This window comes from Ursus arctos, unplaced genomic scaffold, assembly GCF_023065955.2.
Source record: "Ursus arctos isolate Adak ecotype North America unplaced genomic scaffold, UrsArc2.0 scaffold_29, whole genome shotgun sequence".
Lineage (NCBI taxonomy): Eukaryota > Metazoa > Chordata > Mammalia > Carnivora > Ursidae > Ursus > Ursus arctos.
In genome coordinates this window covers 28747031-28759588 of record NW_026622974.1, presented here as the reverse complement: position 1 = coordinate 28759588, position 12558 = coordinate 28747031, and the positions used below count along the sequence as shown (strand labels likewise).

The 12558-nt window shown below is 36.1% G+C and overlaps 1 protein-coding gene across 3 annotated transcripts in view; it reads left to right on the top strand.

Annotated features, from left to right (window-relative positions):
- The window catches only part of COL12A1 (collagen type XII alpha 1 chain), a 114602-nt gene that overhangs the window by 46522 nt on the left and 55522 nt on the right, over positions 1-12558 (top strand). For all 3 annotated transcript variants that reach the window (XM_057304043.1, XM_057304041.1, XM_057304042.1), the window contains 5 exons: positions 764-903; positions 1444-1573; positions 9302-9444; positions 9757-9886; positions 11783-11923. In XM_057304043.1, the coding sequence (XP_057160026.1) occupies positions 764-903; positions 1444-1573; positions 9302-9444; positions 9757-9886; positions 11783-11923 (684 nt within the window). The remainder of the gene's footprint in view (positions 1-763; positions 904-1443; positions 1574-9301; positions 9445-9756; positions 9887-11782; positions 11924-12558) is intronic.

Below are 12558 nucleotides of genomic sequence, written 5' to 3'. Positions count from 1 at the left end.
AAACTATAAAATATAGACATCTTTCTAATGGTGATAGTGAGCTTAGTATTTCTATTTTCATTGATGTTAATTCTAGATATTGTTCTGTAGTCATTCTGTTGTTCATTGGTCATTTCACTTTATCTACCCACAGAGAGCACAATCACAGGCAGTAGCATATTCCCAAATTTCAAAAGACTTGGTTGTTTTTCTTCTTTCTTAAGAAAGTGGTTAGCTTCTCTTACCACTGAACTAGTCCCCATTGGGGAACTAAACATAAATAAGAAACCAATTCCGTTCTCACAGAGCATAACCTATAGTTAAGGAGATAAGACGTGATGAATATAAATAATCAAATGATAACAAGGGCAGTGAACTTGGGTGGCACCAACAGTGATAGAGACAATGGAATTTCCAGGACCCAAATCCTTCTTCAATAATTATATGTATAAGATTAGAGACAGCACTAAGTATTCAAGGATGATGCAGATGTTTTTGAGTTAGGCGACTGGTAAACTGGTGCCATAAGGAAGGGTGGGACTAAGTTTTAATGAAAGACAATGAGCCCAGGCTTGAATCTTCTGGGACTGAAGAATCCTTTGCCTACCCATTCAGGGAGGTCTTACGAGCAATGGGACTCTAGACTGTTATACTGTATATCAGTATATCAGGATGTGTATACAAGTTTGAAATATGAGACGTAATACTATTTTAATCTAATTTCAAATTTCATCACCTTGCTATAATAATGAAAAAAGCGTATGTATTTTATTTCCATGTGTAGGTGACTTGGAAGCACCTTCTAACCTAGTTATTTCTGAGCGAACCCATCGTTCTCTTAGAGTGAGCTGGACACCTCCTTCTGACAGTGTGGATAGGTATAAGGTGGAATACTACCCAGTTTCTGGAGGGAAACGGCAAGAAGTGAGTAGGCAACACCTACAACCCACTCCGTCCTGAGAGTGATATTGAGTCCTTCACATTAGGGCTCAGAAAATGTTGGGGGGGGGAGCAGGAAGGATGTAGAGTGGGGCAGAACTGAGTCAGCATTGGTGCTTTCTAGTCCTTGCTAGGCAAGCACTTTCATTTGGGCTTAATTAAAGGATAAGAACTTTGCTTAAATTCTTATGGTTCTACAAATTGCAGAATATCAATATGGTTTTTAATTAAAGGATGCTTGATTTATTTGTGAATTTATATTAAAGTCATAGAGTTGGAAGGAAACATTAAAGATGATCTAGTTTTACCCACTCATTTTACAAATAAGGAAACAACAGCTGGGAGAATAAATTATATAAATTGCCTAAGATCTCATTGTAATCTGGTAATTTCCAAAAACAAAAGACAATGGCCTCACTGAAATATAATTTTTAAGTTCATTGTAGTTAACTACTTTATAATTATACTAGAAAAGAGGGAAGCAATTACAACATAGGTTATTATTTTTTAAAATTTTCCCCCTAGTTTTATGTGAGCCGCCTGGAAAGTAGCACAGTACTGAAAGATCTGAAGCCTGAAACCGAGTATGTTGTTAATGTGTATTCTGTGGTGGAAGATGAATACAGTGAACCTCTGAAGGGCACAGAAAAAACCTGTAAGTCAGATTAAAAAAAAATCTTCTCCTTATTATCTTTTTAAAGATAAACAGGTGGCATTCCATGTGGGCTTTTGGCAGCCTTCCAAATCATTCCTTTATTCAATACCCATTCAACAAACATTTACTAAGCATGTTCTTCATACAGGTGCTCAATAAACACTCAGCTGCTCTTACTGGCTGTTCTTGCCATCATGGGACCCCACTGATGGAATGGGTAGTCATGGCCATAGATAACTTAGAGGGATAACTTTCCTTTCATAGAGTTACTCACTTCTTAAGAAAGATATCATGTGGGGAGTGGGACTAAGGTTGGGAAGGGGAACTGTGCAGAGGTGACCTATTTCAGTTTTGCAGGTGGTCAGATCTTCCTGCTGTCAATGAGATCACCCTTTTTTTCCTGTCCTTTGCCTCCTGGCCTTTACTAGAGAAGCTCTAATAGCTTTGACTTTGAGTAGAGCTTTTGGCAAAAATGTTCCTTGCTCCTATTCCTGGCAGGGTTCCTGAGGCCTAGTAGGGTTTCTGAAGCCGTATGAAAATAGTCTTTCCTTCTCCCATCTTCTTGGCTGGACTCCAGGGCACGGGAGGCCACTAATAAGACAAAGGAGTGGGCATCACTCTCTCCAAGGCAAGAATTGACTCTATTTATCTTCGGTTCCGTAAGTCTTTATCTCTTCTCTCTCTCTTTGCTATGTAGGTTTTAGGTATAGAACATTGTAAGTCAATGTCTGTATACACTACAAAGTGATCACCCCCCTGAAATCTATTACCATCCGTCACTCTACACGTGATCCTCTACCCCTTTCACCCACCCTCCAACCCCGATCCCTTCTGGTAACCACTGATTTGTTCTCTGTATCTATGAATTTGGTTTTGTTTGATTGCTTGTTTGGTTTTTGTTTGCTTTTAGACTCCACATACGAGTGAAATCAGATGCTATTTGTCTTTCTCCTGGTTTATTTCACTTAACATAATACCCTCAGGGCCCATCACAAATGGCAAGATTTCATTCTTTTTTATGGCTGAGCAGTACTCCATTTTATATATATTTCATTATATACATATTATATACATATCACCTTTTCTTTATCCATCGATGCACATGTATGTTGTTTCCATATCTTGGCTATTATAAATAATGCCCCAATGAACATAGAGGTGTATGTATCTTTTGAATTAGTGGTTTTGTATTCTTTGAATAAATAGCCAGTAGTGGAATAGCTGAATCATACGACAGTGCTATTCTTTATCTTTTTTGCAGAATCTCCATACCATTTTCTATAATGGCTGCACCAATTTGCAATCCCACTGATAGTGTATAAGGGTTCCCTTTTCTCCACATCCTTGCTAGCACTTGTTACTTTTGGTCTTTTTGATAATAATCATTCTAACACGTATGAGGTGATGTCTCATTGTAGTTTTGACTTGCATTTCCCTAGAAATTAGTGATGTTGAGCATCTTTGCATGTGCCTGTTAGCCATCTGTATGTCTTCTTTGGAAAAATATTTATTACATCCTCTGACCAATTGAGTTGTTTGGTTTGTTATTCTTGTTGCTGTTGAATTGTGTGAGTTCTTTATATATTTTGGATATTAACTCCTTATTGGAGTTATGATTTGCAAATATCTTCTCCCATTCAGGAGGCTGCCTTTTTGTTTTGATGATGGTTTCCTTTGCTGTGCAGAAGTTTTTAATTTGATGTCTCATCTGTCTATTTTTAGTTTTGTTTTCCTTGCCTTTGGAGTCTGAGCCACAAAAACATTACCAAGACTGATGTCAAGGAGCTTACCATCTATGTTTTGATTCCAGGAGTTTTATGGTTTCAGGTCTTACATTTAAGTCTTTAATGAATTTTGAATTAATTTTTGTGTATGGTATAAGATAGTGGTCTAGTTTCATTCTTTTGTCTGTGGCTGACCCGTTTTCCAATACCACTTATTGAAGAGACTGTTTTTATTCCACTGTATATTCTTGGCTCCTCTGTCATAAATTAATTATCCATATGTGTGGGTTTATTTCTGGACTTTCAATTCTGTTCCATTGACATACGTGTGTGTGTGTGTGTGTGTGTGTGTGTGTGTGTGTGTTTGTGCCGGTGCCATGCTATTTTGATTACTGTATCTTTGTAATATAGCTAGAAATCAGGGAATGTGATACCTTCAACTTTGTTCTTCTTTCCCTGTGATTACTTTGGCTATTTAGGACCTTTTGTGGTTTCATACAAATTTAGCATTATTCATTCTGTTTTTGTGAAATATGCCATTGTCATTTTGATAAGGATTGCATTGAATCTGTAGATTACAATGGATACTATGGACATTTTAGCAATATTAATTCTTCCAATCTATGAGCACAGTGTATCTTCCCATGTATTTGTGTATCTTCAATTTCTTTCATTGGTGTCCTATTGTTTTCAGTGTATAGGTCTTTCACCTCCTTGGTCAAATTTATTCCTAGATATTTTGTTCTTTTTGATGCAATTATAAATGAGATTGTTATTCTTAATTTGTCTTTTTGATAGTTTGTTATTAGCGTATGGAAACACCACAGATCTCTGTATATTGATTTTATATCCTGTGATTTTATTGAACTCATTTATTAGGTCTAACAGGTTTTTGGTGGAGTCTTTAGGATTTTCTATATATAGTATCTTCTTTTGCAAATAGTGGCAGTTTTACTTCTTCCTTTCTGATTTGAATACCTTTTTTTCCTTGCCTAGTTGCTATGCCTAGGACTTCCAATACTATGTTGAATATATGTGGTAAGAGTGGGCATCCTGTCTTGTTCTTGAACTTGGAAGAAAAGCTTTCAGCTTTTTCCCACTGAATGTGATGTTATCTGTGGGTTTGTCATATATGGCATCTTCTTATGAGGTACATTTCTTCTATAGCCATTTTTTGTGAGTTTTTAAATCATAAATGGATGTTGAATTTTATTAAGTGCTTTTTCTGCATCTATTGAGATGATCATGTGATTTTTATCCTTCATTTTGTTAATATTATGTATCACATTGATTGACTTGTGAATTTGAACCATTCTTTTATCTCTGGAATAAATCCCACTTGATCATAATGTATGATGCTTTTAATGTATTGGTGAATCTGGTTTGCTGATATTTTGTTGAGGATTTTTACATCTATGTTTGTCAAGGATATTGACCCGTGATTTTCTTTTTTTGTGTCATCTTTGTCTGGTTTTAGTATCAGGGTAATGTTGGCCTCGTAAAATGTGTTTGGAAGCATTCCCTTCTCTTTAATTTTTGGAACAGTTTGAGAAGGATAGGTATTAAATCTTACTGGCTGTTTGGGAGAGTTCACCAGTGAAGCCGTTTAGTCCTGAACTTTTGTTTATTGGAAGGTTTTTGATTACTGATTCAATCTTCTTGCTAATAATCTGTCTACTTAGGTTTTCTATTTCTCTCTAATTCAGTCTTGGAAGACTGTATATTTCTAAGGATTTACCCCTTTCTTCTAGGTTGTCTGGTTTGTTGGCATATCACGGTTTGTATTAGTGTCTTATGATCCTTTGTATTTCTGTGGTATCAGTTGTAGCTTTTCTTTCATTTCTGATTTAATTTATTTGAATCCTTTTTCTTTTTTCTTTATTAGTTACCTAAAGGTTTGTTGATTTGGTTTATCTTTTCTAGCGCTTTGTTTCATTGATTTTTTTCTGTTTTCATTTTAGTCTCTAATTTCTTTGTAACTCTGATGTTTATTATTTCCTTCCTTCCACTAACTTAGGGCTTCCTTTTTCTTTTTCTAGTTTCTTTGTAAAGTTACATTGTTTACTTGAGATTTTTCTTGTTTCTCAAGGTAGGCCAATATTGCTATGAACTTCCTTCTAAGATCTCCTTTTGCTACATCTCATAGATTTTGGTATGTTATATTTCTTTCAGTTTTCTTTAGGTATTTCCTGATTTCTGCTTTGTTATCTTTGATGACCTCATGGTTGTTCAGTTGTATGTTGTTTGATTTTCATGTTTTTGTATTTTTTCCAGCTTTGTTATTGTAATTAATTTTTAGTTTCTTACTATTGTTGTCAGAGAAGATGCTTGATATGATTTCAGTCTTCTTGAATTTATTGACGCTTATTTTGTGGCCCAACATGTAATCTATCTTGGAGAATGTTCCATGTGCACTTGAGAAGAACATGCATTCTGTGGCTTTTGGATGAAATATTCCGTATATATATCTATTATGTATACTTCTATTATGTCCATGTGATCTAATGTGTCAATTGAGACCAATATTTCTTTATTGATATGTGATCTGTTCATTGCTGCAAGTGAGGTGTTAAGGTCCCCTACTATTGTTGTTTTCTTTTTAATTTCTCCCTTTAGGTTTTCAAATATTTGTTTTATATATTTTGTGCTCTTTTGTTGGGTAAATATACACTTATTTATAAATAAACACTCATTTATAAATGTTATAAATAAACACTTATTTATAAATGTTATATCTTCTGGTTGGATTCATCCCATTGTTGTAATGTGGTGCTCCTCTTTGTCTTTTAGTAGAGTCTGTTTTGTCTGACATGAGTATAGTTATGCCAGCTTTCTTTTCATTTCCATTTACATAGAATAATTTTTCCCATTCCTTCACAGTCTGTATGTGTCCTTACTTCTGAAGTGAGTCTTTTGTAGGTAGCATATAGACAGTTCTTTTTTTTTTTTTTAATAAAGAATCTATTTAGTCACTCCTTGTCTTTTAGTCAGTAAATGTAGTTCATTTATATTTGAAATAATTATCAGTAGGTATGTATTTATTTTCATTTTGTTGTTTTCTGGGTGTTTTTAAAGTTCTTCGTTGTCCCTTTTTTTCTCTTTCTTTCTTCCCTTGTGGTTTGTTGGCTTTCTTTAGTGTTATGCTTAGATCCTTTCTTATTTTCTTTTATGTGTTTAGTATAAGTTTTTCTTCGTGGTTACTGTGAGGTTCACATGTAGCCTCCTATGTATATAATATTCTCTTTTAAATTGATAGCAACTTAAATTTGAACACATTCCAAAACTTTACATTTTTATCCCTCCATGTTTTATATTTTTGATGACACATCTTATGTCTTTTTATTTTATGCATCCTTTAGCTAATTATTGTAATTTTAATTAATTTTACTACTTTTTGACTTTCATATTTTTGACCTTCGTGCTTGCCTTATCAGTGATTGATCAACTACTTTTATTATCTATTTACCTTTTCCAGTGAGATTATTACTTTCATATATTTTATTCCTATTAATTATTGTCTTTTCAGTATAGAGAAATCCCTTTAACATTTCTTATGAGGTGAGTTTAGAGGGGATGTATTAGCTTTGCTTATCCGGAAAACTCTTAATCTCTCCTTCAATTCTGAATGATAATCTTGCGGGGTAGGGAATTCTTGGTTGGAAAATTTTTCCTCTCAGCACTTTGATATGTCATGACCCTTCTGGTCTGTAAAATTTCTGCTGAAAAATCTCTGATAGCCTTGCAGGGTTTCCTTGTATGGAATAAATTGTTTTTCTCTAGTTATTTTAAGATTCTCTCTTTATTCTTAACTTGTACCATTTTAATTATAATGTGCCTTGGTGTGGTTCTCTTTGGGTTCATCTTATTTAGAGTTCTCTGGACTTCCTGAACCCAAATGTCTGTTTTCTTCCCCAGATAAGGGAAGTTTTTAGGCATTGTTTCTTCGAATAATTTTTCTGGTTCTTTCTCTCCCTTCCCCTTCTAGGACCTCTATAATGCAAATATTATTCCATTTGATGTTGTCCTAAAGGTCCCTTTAGGTATCCTTACTTTTTAAAATTCTTTCTCATTTTGTTGCTCTGTGTGGTTGAGATCCATTGCTTTGTCTTCCAGCCCACTGATTTGGGCTTCTACTTCATCCATTCTGCTATTGAACCCCTCTAGTATATTTTTCATTTCAGTTATAATTTCTGTTTCATATTTTCTTCTAATTTCTATCTGTTTGTTGAAGTTCTCACTGTTCATCCATTCTTCTCCTGAGTTCGGTGAACATCTTTATGACCATTACTTTGAACTCTTTATTGAGTAGGTTGCTGTCTTCATTTCATTAAAATCTTTTTCTGGGGAAAAACATCTTATTTCTGGGAATTTGTCCTGTTCTTTGGTTTGGAATATAGTCCTCTGTTTCCTCATTTTGTCTGATTTTCTGTGTGTATGTATCAGGCAAAACTGCTACCTCTCCCAGTCTTGAAGGAGTGATCTTGTGAGGTGATGATCTATGGGGTCCAGAGTGCAGTTTCCCCTGGGCTCCAGAGCCAGACACCCAAGGGACATCTCTTGTGTGGACTGTGTGCACTTGCTGGCTGTGGTGGGGCCACAGCTGTGGTGCAGGATAGGTGGGATGTGGGGCACTCATCCAGCCTGGTTGTGGTGTGACTGCTGCTGGGATAAGTGGAGCATGTAACATGCACACCAGTGCTAGCAGACATGAGGGAGAACACCAAAAATGGTGCTTCCAGCTCTGTTAATAGCAAGTTAGAATGAGATTGCAAAAATGGTACCTGCCAGTGGTTCTCTCCATAGAGAAAGTCATTACAGGTTCCTGCCTCTCTGGCAGCTGCTTTAAGAATTGTAAGCAGGTCTGCCTCACTTATGATCTAGGCACTTTCCAAACTGTTGCTTTTATGGTGGATCTCAGGGCAAGTGGGTCTGTGTGTGAGCCCTTTGAGAGCAGGTTATCTATTTCCTATAGTTTTATGCTTCCCCTGGACTTCACCCCTGTTGATTTTCAAAGTGAGGAATCTTTAGGGGCTTCTCTTTCATGTGCTGGACTCAAAGATTAAGGAGCTTGATGTGGGGCACACTCCTTTCACTTCTTGAGGGAAAGTTCCATAATTTGGGAATTCCTTCCCAATTGTGGGTCATCATGCTTGGGGTGGGGTCCCAGGCAAGCTTGAGTTTCTACATCTCCTATCTGCTTGATATGTCTCTTTTTTCTTTGTTCATCTAGTTCTCAGGTCCTTTTCAGAGGATATGATTTCATATGTAGCTATAAATGTATTTTATCCATGGGAGGAAGTGATTTCAGAGTTCTTATGCTGCCATCTTGAACCCCTCCTCCATCTTTTCTCTTACTAACCTTCATATGGCACCATAGGAGGTGGGAAATAATATATTTCAAAATGAGCAAGATTAATCTGCTAATTCCTTAAAACTTTAAACTCAATCTTTGGACAATATATACCAAGCCATATGGGTATTAAATGAAGAGGAGACTGTAAATCTTTTACTATGCCTCATGAGCCTATCTTTAAAAAGCCCATGAATCCCCTAAGTTCCAGTTAGTAATGTATGGCACTCTCAGTTACATTTATTTTTTTATGAAAGATGAAGTAAAATACTGTGCTGCTTATTTATGTATGAAATTCTATGATTGAAGATTGAAAATAGTTGACGTAAAGATGTTCCAGAAAAAGAGATTGAAATCTCAGGAAGTTGGTATATATTTTGGCTCCCATATAGATTCATTGGGATGCCAGTTGAAATTTAAACTTTCTGCCCCAATGAAATAGTTGTAACTTGCAGTCCTGAGTATGAGATGACAATGAACAATGAGATTGGCTTTTTCAGGGGAGAGGAAAGAATTCTATTGACTCTCACTGACTTCTCACAGCAACTCATTCTCTATTTAGCATACATAAATATCACTTATTAAGTAAAAAATAATTAAAAAATTAGTAGAATGACAGGAATTAGACTGATGTCTGCCTTTACATTCCAACAGTACCGGTCCCTGTGGTCAGCATGAATATTTATGATGTTAGCCCTACCACCATGCATGTGCAATGGCAGCCAGTGGGAGGGGCTACTGGCTACACCTTGTCGTATGAACCCACCAACGCCACAGAACCAAGAAAACCCAAAGAGGTGGGAAATATTTGTTTCTTTATCACTGGGTCTTTCTGAGACTTTATAGTTTTAGAGTCCGCATTAAATTGCAGTTACTTATGAACTCATTTATAACTTTACATGCAAAACAGAAAAATAGAAAATTAGACTTGGGACCTGTGACACATTTTAAAAAACATTGGCATGAAGAAGGAAATTCATGTCAGAGAGATGAAAAAGAAAAGCTGTGTTATAATCTAGTGGTTACAAATAGATTGTAATTTGCTATCTGCAGTAAGTTGAAACGTTTGATTTGAATGTCTTATTTCCTTTTGACATGTCCATATGCAGATGCGTGTGGGGCCAACAGTGAATGATGTGGAACTGACTGATCTTTTTCCCAACACTGAGTATGCAGTTACAGTCCAGGCTGCCTTGCACGACCTCACTAGTGAACCTGTCACTGCTCGAGAAGTCACGTGTAAGATATTGCCAGTGTTCTTTCTTTCTTTATTGCTGTAAACATAATGTTCACTAGGATTTTTCTTTCACCCAACGATGCTATCAATAATTTGATAATTTATGCACAAGTTACAGGGTTATTCCTTAGAGCGATCAAATTTGAGAATTAAAATTAACTCTAGACTTACGGCAGCATCTTAAATTGATCCTAGGATGTATTTTTTTTTTCCCAAATTGAATATAGTTGATATTGAAATGTTTCTTACAATTGATGGTGTACTTTTGGCCAAGTGTCAGTCAGGGAATAGAACATAAAATAGTGGTGCATCTTAAAGTTGACGTTGTTGTAGATCTATGAAGTAGGGTATATAACACTAGTGAGAAGGGAATGTTGGCTGAGTGTAATTTTGGAGGAAGATACTAGACTTAGGATTAAGATGTTCCAAGTTTTTGTTGAAGTAGGTTCTTTATGGCACATATAGAAAAGTCTGTTTCAATTAAGTGAGTTAATCAGTTTACTCAATCTAAAAACATATTGTCTGTTATACTTCAGTCACCATGCTAGGTATTGGGAATGCACCACTAGGTAATACCAGGCAGTGTAGAGCAAGTGAACTCCTTTGTGGTTTGCACTTCTTCTGTGTGTGTTGATTAATTCCTTTTGTGGTTTCAGTTTGTTTCACTGGCATTTGGGTGCTTTTTCTTGAAAAGTGACAAGGATTGTACCTACGACCCTTGCCTTTCCTGGCTGGAAGTTTTGTTTTATGCTTGTTGAGGTCATGATGAGATAAATGACTTGGCTTAAATTTGAGGCTCAGCCCACATTTCTAAGGAAATTAAGAAGACGGTAGGAATCTTCAAGGGAGAAGAGGGACTGAGAAGCATGATAAGGCAGAAAAGAGAAAGAGCCCCTGAAGGGCAGGACAATATAAATTCATTGACAACAAATAATCACTTTTTATATATTAGACCCTGTCTGGAGCTGGTGGTTTTGTAGAAATGGGGTAGTGGCAGATGGAAAGAGTGGGAAGCCAACTAGGGATGGAGACATGTGTCCTCGAAGTGCTGGGAGAGAAGACCCAAGAGTCATAGTGGGATGAAAGGCAAGTGTGGTCATGGATTTGATATGGAGTTGACTGCCCCGGTGAAGGAAGGGAGGCCACAGAGAGATGCCAAAAGACAAAAACATTGAAGGGATAAAGGTGCAGAATCATGGAGGTGGAGGGAGACATTCAGGAGGAGAGATGCAGAGTTGAAATGAGAGACAAAATGAAATTGGTCAACGGGCAGTTAAAAAGTGAGATCTGTCTCATGTAACAAAAGAAAATTTCTTTGTTAGTTATCCTCACCTCTGTTCTTTTTAAGGTAAGTCTTTGACTCGGCAAAAATTTATCATTTGGATTTTCTTGTAACTGTTTAGGCCCCTGTGGATTTTCTTTTAAGTTATTGGGTGCTTAATTTTGCCCCATCTTCATTCTTCACTCTCATAGCCCTTTGTTTTTCTATCATTTTGCATTCTTAAGAGAGCATAACTCTTTCGATTTTGTTTTCTAGCTTAACTGATTTAAATATCTGAGAAAGAAACACGAGCTGTACATTTGTGGTGACTTATGATTTACTATAGCTGAGCAGCAAGTAAGACCTTATGAAAATAGAGTGGAAGTTTACATATAAAGGAGAAATTAGAATTGTAATAAAAATTTCAACTTCTCATATTTTAAAAAAATCCTTCTTAAGAGGAATTGAGCTCTACCTGGTAGAATCATCATACTTTTATCATCAGAGCTATTTGTTTAAAGTTATTTTGCTGCACACTGTTAATTTTCTCTAAACAACTCCTTGAAAGCTTGTGTGAATGCTTTAGAGCTTTGTGGTTGAGAGCCACATCTGGATCTCATTTCTCGTGCATTTCCAGTGCCTTTACCCAAACCTCGAGATCTGAGACTCAGAGACGTGACTCACAGCACCATGAATGTCTTATGGGAACCCGTGCCTGGAAAAGTGCGTAAATATATCGTTCGCTACAAAACACCAGAAGACGATGTCAAAGAGGTAGGTTGAAGATTAAAATGGATTTGGAAATACTTGTTTTCCTAGTAGGTTTAACAACAGAACCCAAACAAGTACAGAGGGTAGCATGTTTTGAATATCTGTCACTACATTAATATAGTGTTGAAAGCTTGTTATATTAGTAGAGCAATTTTTGAATATCAATAATATATTGGATTGTGTTGCATTTATTTTAGAAATGTTTTCTTCTGTGATACTAATCTCAAAATCATCATTCCTTAGTGGACAAAGAGTCATAGAATACAGATAGTACTTCCTTCTCATTTTATGGTGCTCTGCATTCTATGAATTATTTAAAAAATCATATAATAATGTGTCTAAAAATAAAAGCTAGTAAGGGGTGCAGGAAAGAAGAAGGGAGTTTGTCAGATAATAGGAAGATAGGACAATGGAGCAGGACTGAGAGAATGGGTAAATAAATGGATTCTTAAACGAGTGTCCCTTTGGCCATGAGCATTTTTGAGATGATGTTGGGGCAGAGATCTGTTTCCATGACAACCTAATTCAAAGTGGGAGCAAATTGAGTGCTTTCACTAGAGAATGGGTTTAAAACTAATGTGTGCTTGGGGGCGTATTAATGTCAGAATCTCAGAGACGTTTTTGGAAGATAGAAATAATTCC